Source organism: Caloenas nicobarica, chromosome 12, assembly GCF_036013445.1.
Source record: "Caloenas nicobarica isolate bCalNic1 chromosome 12, bCalNic1.hap1, whole genome shotgun sequence".
In the NCBI taxonomy this organism is placed as follows: domain Eukaryota; kingdom Metazoa; phylum Chordata; class Aves; order Columbiformes; family Columbidae; genus Caloenas; species Caloenas nicobarica.
The window spans coordinates 15,994,004-16,000,321 of NC_088256.1; the positions used below are offsets into that span (position 1 = coordinate 15,994,004).

Here is a 6,318-nt window from a genome sequence, read left to right on the forward strand (position 1 = left end):
GCTCTCCCCAGGAAAACAAGATTTCTGCCAGGTGTGCTTCCAGTCCAGCCTCTGACACGGGAAGGGCAGCAGCAGTGAACCATCTCCAACACAAACCGTGGGTGCCGTGTCCTCACCTTGTGAGGGTCTAAATGATTCCTGCCCCCCACCTCAACCAGCTTGAAACAAACAAAAACTTCCCACTGAACTCTCACTGGCTGGTGAGGAAGTGTAGAAAAAAAAAACAACAGCGAAATTAATACAGATTAAATTTGCTATGCCAGCAACAAATGCAAATTATCAGCATTTTTTTTTTGGTAGTATTCAACACAGTAGAAACATCACATCCTGTAGCCAAAGCAATTCACGGCATTGGTGGCAGCAAACGCACGCTGGGCGAGGCTGGGGGATCTTTGCTCTAATCCAGGAAGCTCTCGGCACAACTTTTGTTTTGAAGAAGCGAAGCTCACCTGTGATGCCTGCACATTGCAAGGTAGGCACAAGGTGGCTTTGGGAGCTGGTTAAGGTGCCCCTTCCTTAAAGTGCTGATTATCGTTTGTTTTACACCCCCCTGTTCAGTGCTATAGGCAGCCGAAGGGCGAGCCTGCTGCTCGCTGGTGCAATCACAACAGATGCTGGAGTTAAGCAAACTCCTCCAGTTCTTTGCTAACACTTCAGATGCCCCCAACAGAAAAGCAGAACAGGGCGCGAGGGGTGACTCTTGCTCGAGTCCAAGATTTTGACTATCTTTCTCCAGCCCTGCGAGCCAGCCGAGCGTTTCCCCCAGCAGCTATTGCAACACCAGACCCGGGGGCTGGCAGGGGATCAACACATGGTACAAAAGCCTTTACTGTGGTTAAACAGAAGACAAGAAAATATGTTGGAGCAGCCAGATAAGCTGAACAGGAATCTCAAAGGCAGGCAGACCCCCAGGCTAGTAATTTTTCCATCCTAAACATTTTGCTTAGCTACTTGGAGTGTGCTATTTTGATTCTGATCTTATAGTCAGGAAGACCAGGCCAGGTAGGCACTTTCTCACAGAACTGCTGTAATTAAGGCAAGATCACTTCTTGTCGATACAGGGCAGTCACTTGTAAATATTCAATCATCAGGGATTTACTGCAGCAGGCTCCAGGGTGGTCAGAAATAAACATATAAACTCCCAAACACTTCAAGGATATCAATTTTTATTGGACATTGCGAGATCAATAAGAAAAAATAAGTTGTACAGCTTTTTGATATAACCATTGCTGCTGAAGAGTAAGGCTACCTGTCACGAGAAGACCCGATGCAGCCAACAACGTGTTTCTAGCAGGACCCGCTTGGAGCAGCGGGCGATGTTCTCCGCTCACCCCATCCTGCAGCAGCACCTTCTGCCTCGGGAAGGTCCATGTAGCCTTACAGTAGCACAAATGAGGCTTCTTAGCCATGAGGGGTGAGCAGCCCCGCTCTAAGAGACCCTCACCGCCAACCACACCGCAGGATCAGCCTGGCGCGGCGGTTACCGACCTTCTGCCTCCCCCAGTTCTGTCCTGTGCCTCACGAGTTCACCTGGCTGACGTTCGGCTGCGTCCCCTGTGCAGTGGCTGCCGCGCAGCAGCCCCGTTCCGCAAGGAAACAGCTCTGTCTGCAGTGGAGCTGACCTGATACTTGCTATTTTTGAGGCCTTTGGTGACAGCAGCTGGCGTGAGCTGATTTGTGACACCAGCTAGGGGGGAACCAGGACACTTGAGGAAGTAATCCAGCAGCTCAGGCGCTTTCAGCTGGCAGAGTAAGCCTTTCCAACCAAACCCAGACGCTTACGAGTGATTGTGGAGCAGCAGCTACGGATATTGCTCTAGCACTGGGGCACCCACTCCATAGGACGGGCAGAGCTAGAAAAAGAGGCTTCGGTTTACACAGTATTTTTGCTAAGCTTTTTGCCTTCGACAGTTCTCAGCAGTTTAAAAAAAAAAACCCCACAAAACAAACAAAACAGGTGCTAGGACAAAATGGCAGCCGTTAGACATCTTCAGATCAGGCAAAATTCTAGTTGGCCCCATCAGTATCTCGAACTACCCCCCTTTGCTATGGCAGGTAGGTGAAATGCCAGACCGAGAGAAATTTTAGCATCAACTCAGACCCTAAGGGGAGGCCAGAATTTAGACGTCAGTGAGAGTTAAGGACCGTATCATCTGTCCTAATACATGAAATCAAGACAGTAATCTTGAATCAACTGAGGGCTCAGCTGACAAAAAAAGAAATCAAGTTGAAAGGCTGTGTTGGCAGAAAAGGGGGTGGTTGTACCGCACCCGGGTGACAACCTGTACTGTCCCAGTGCCAGCAAACAGACCTGGCTGCTGCACCCGACCCCTGGACCGCGGACAGAACGGGTATTTCTTATTGACACTTAAATACTTCTCATAGGAGATGACTCAGGAACTTGTATCTGGTGCCATTTGGAGGTACCAACACAGTGTTCAGCCGCCTGATGAACATTCCCGTATTCGCAACCAAAGAGAACAGAAATACAGTGGGTGAAGGAGCTGAGCGTGCTAAATTATCTATGTGATCAGACCTGAGCTGCCTCCCACCACAGGCACCACAACCTGGGGCAACACAGGACAGTTTACATTTAAACGAAGGAGGGCAACAAGGAAATAATGTGATAACGAAAAAGTAGGAGAAAAAAACAAAACAAAACTAAACCCTTCACACAACTATTTTTCAGCATTGTAAAAAAATAAAAATGAAAGCAACCTTTGTGACTTCCCGTGCCTACACCCTGCAGGTCTCCTCAGCGTTCCAGGAACAGGAGACGCTGCCCCTTTTTCTACTGTTAAGTGATGCAGTGCACACAGTATTTCTGAAGGAGTTCCACAAACTGTAGTGCAAGCAAACTGAGAAAATAAATAGCACTCAAACATTCCCTCTTGTCAAAGAACATTAATTGCAGTAAAAACTAGCTTGCTTTTTGTTTTAACTGAAGTTAAGTCAGCTGCAACTTGTTTTAATATATGAAAATTTGAAGATGTGTTTCAGAGCATAACTGTAGAATAATTTACACTGTGTTGCCAATTCACAATTCATTTTCATTAACGGTGTACAAAGAAGGTCCTTAGTTTATATATATATACTTTATAAAGTCTGGAAGATCAATATAAATACTGCTCCAGAAATTAAAAAAGTGTTTACATCCCCGACTTGAATATTACATCTCAGTGTCCTGGATTATTATTATAATCTGTAAAAGTCTTAGCGGCGCAGAGGTTCAAGTTTTCGAAATTTCAGTGATGAGCTGGATGACAAAGCATCTTGGTTTGAAGAAGAATTCACTGTGTCTGGGGACTGGAACAATACTCTACCACGATGATTAAATACATAAAAAGACGGATGGTTCCTTAATGTGTCAAACGTCCTTCAAAATAAATGTAAAAAGTCAACATTAATACTGCTTTAGAACAGTTTAGAAGAGTCAGTCTAGGGACAGCAACTTTTACAAACGTGGAAATACAATTTTTGAATCCAGAACTCTTCCTAAACCAAAATATGGAGGAAATACAAAGCCAAGCGTTAAAAATATTGACTGCTCAACAGGACGAGGCTTCCACCCCCCAGCCAAACCTCACTCAGGGGCAGGCCCGGGGGTCACTGCACACACACCTACCTGACATGCCAGCCTTAGTTCGGCTCTCACTTGTGTTAATGCCTTGATGCTGTTTACTGTCAGCTTTCCGTCCCTTTCTGTGCCTGAAGCTCAGGGGTTTAGGTAAATGCTATGAAGTATAACAGCATCAACTTGTTCACTTCCCATACTGCCCTGTGTTTTGGGGAATGGCTGGAGAAGCCATGTCTGCCCATCCAACTTCATCTCATTTTCAAAATGTCAATTCAAAAATCCCTTATTTTATTAAAATCTTTCAGATATTCTGTCTTGAATATTCAAATAATTCAGACTCTTGTAAAGAAGCAATGCGAAACAGAGGGTGGTGAGCCCCACATACTGCCCTGTCGTCTGTGAGACCATCTCACAACAGCAGTTTGTGAATGATCACAGAGCTCACACAGACATCTCATTCCTCTACCAACTCTGCACAGCAGAATTTTGGATGAGGAAAAGAAAGAAGCCTGTCTAATTTGTTCCAGTTATCTGTCTTTCTCTGAAATTCAAGACATTGCTGGCTTTCCCAGGTGTGACTGTTCCTCTCAGAGTTACTGTCTACAACACACATTTACAAAGACCCGAGCTATCCCAGTTTGTAGAGAGAGTAGCAGATACATGTTTATGAAAAGAAAAAAAACATACTTATTTTTTAGTTCTGAAGTGGCATCCATGTCTCTAAACTCTCCTGCGATGTGTACTATCCCATAGCAGGTAACCGCAAAGGCTAACAGAGTCTGAAGAACTATCTGTAACAGATGGAAGCACAATGCAACATACACGTTACTGAATATTCTTAATATTTTTTTAAAAAAATATCGCCTCTCGAACAGTGTCTCTTGCACTTTTCATTCAGTAAGTGCTTTACAGATGTGGGCAACTCAACAGCAGGGAAACTGAGGCACGGGAAGATTAAATACCCCGCCTATTTAGCACGGCAGAATGGTGGCAGAGCTGAGAAGAGCTTCAGCTGCCCGACATCGGTCTGCGTTGCATAAATTGAATCGATTCACAAGGCTCCTCAGCAAGATCCTTAGAACAAAACACTGTGTTCTTGTGCACTTAAGGATCTAGTTCTCCCTCTGAGAAACAAGTTGGCTGCCAACACACGCTGTGCAGCGGTGGCAGCTGCAGCTCGGTCCTAATGCCATGCCTGGTCGTCATGGGTATTTGATCTCCTTCCCTTCCTGATTAAGCAGAAATGGAACAAATAATAATTGAAGTGGAATTTAAAACCCAAGCAAATAGAACAAATAAAAGAAAACTCCTCCTGAAGCAGGTCGTGCTGAGATCAAACGGGCACGCAGCCAGACTGGATAAACGAATGTCAGCCAACAAAAGCCAGAGGGAGGAGGATGTTTATGCTGCAAAGGAGGAGGTGAACACAAAAGCTCTCTGAGCTACGTTCAGGGGATTCCTGGACAAGGTGCTTCGGGGTAGCTCTAAAGGGGAGGGAGGGCTGGACCTGGGGTTTGCTCTCTCTGATAGATGTAACACACCGCAGGAAGTTGGGATAGAAAATATGGTTCTTTTTGATGGAAGGAACTCGAAAGAAAGTGCAATTTAAAACCTACTTTACCCTTTATTCTTGCTTAGAGCATTAACAAAACAAAAAAGCAAAAAAAAAACCCCACCAACCAAAACCCAAACAAACTAAAAGCAACTGAGACTAAAATATCCACACAGCACCAAACCTTCCAAACTTTGCAAAAAGTTAAACTTACATCTATGGGCAACGTTTCATCTTCCTTTTCTGTTAACCTCATATAAGAACGATCTACAAAACAGAAACACACACACGCATCAAACCCTCCGCACAAGCAAACGAACGCAGGAGCGACACAAACCCCCCGGCGATTCGCTGCGGGGACGTGTCGGTCCCGCAGCCACGGCCGGTCCGGCCCGGGCAGCCCCCGGGGAACGGCGGCGGGAACGGCGCGGCTGAGGAGCGAACCCGCGACCCGGCGGCCTCGTCCGTCCGTCCGTCCGTCCGTCCGTCCGTCCCGGGGCTGCGGCGCCGCCCGGGCCGAGCCCCGCGTTCCTCCCGGGGCGCTCCCGCTCCGCTCCCCGGTCCGCAAGGGCAAGGCCGCCGCGGGGATGGTGCCGGCGATGCCGCCGCGGCCCGGTCCCCGCCCCGGGAGCTCCTCCGGCGGGGCTGACCGGGCCCGCCGGGCCTCCCCGCTCCGCAACGCCGCCTTAGGCGGCGGCGGCGGCGGCGGCGGCGCCGGGCCGGGCTCCCCTCCTCCCCCCGCCGCCCGCTCACTCACGCTGCGCCGCCGAGAAGGCCGCGTGTGCCAGGGCGAACAGGCCGAGCCCCACCAGCCCCTTCCACACCGAGGCGGCCGCCATCGCCGCTCGTCCCGCCGCCAGGGGCGCCCGCCGCCGCCCCCCGGCGCTCGCTGATGGCGTCACGCAGGGGGCGGTGCCAGGCGGCGCCCGGGGAGGGGCGTGGCTTGCCCGGCGGGGGCGTGGCCGCGGGGCCGCTTTCCCACGCGGGAGCGAGGCCATTGAGAAAATCCGACAGGTCGGGGCGGGACCCCGGGAGACGGGTTTGTCCCCTTGCGGGGGACAGCTGAGGTAGGAACGAACCGCAGCGGGCCAGGCTGGTTCCCTCCCTGCAGAAAGCAGAGTGTGGGGCCACTAGGAGCCTGGGGTAATTACCACTTTGCATGTGTTTACACTCAAAACTTGAGGAGGAA

At 49.4% G+C, this 6,318-nt stretch overlaps 1 protein-coding gene across 1 annotated transcript; it reads right to left on the reverse strand.

Moving 5' to 3' along the window:
• Window positions 1-1,149: 1,149 nt before the first annotated feature.
• Window positions 1,150-6,127, reverse strand: MMGT1 (membrane magnesium transporter 1). Its single transcript, XM_065643317.1, has 4 exons — window positions 5,887-6,127; window positions 5,344-5,396; window positions 4,265-4,368; window positions 1,150-3,376 (listed from the first exon to the last, which is right to left on the reverse strand). Exons 1-4 carry the CDS (start codon window positions 6,125-6,127, stop codon window positions 3,214-3,216), a joined length of 561 nt encoding a protein of 186 aa, XP_065499389.1. The 3' UTR covers window positions 1,150-3,213.
• Window positions 6,128-6,318: the final 191 nt, after the last annotated feature.

Excerpts from the sequence above, each read along its gene's own strand:
- MMGT1 (XM_065643317.1), bottom strand. The coding sequence starts at position 6,127 with ATGGCCTCGCTCCCGCGTGGGAAAGCGGCCCCGCGGCCACGCCCCCGC. Across the intron at positions 5,397-5,886 it reads GGCCTTCTCGGCGGCGCAGC|ATCGTTCTTATATGAGGTTA; the intron begins GTGAGTGAGCGG and ends TCTGTTTTGTAG. Across the intron at positions 3,377-4,264 it reads ACTTCAGAACTAAAAAATAA|GACGTTTGACACATTAAGGA; the intron begins GTATGTTTTTTT and ends TTTATTTTGAAG.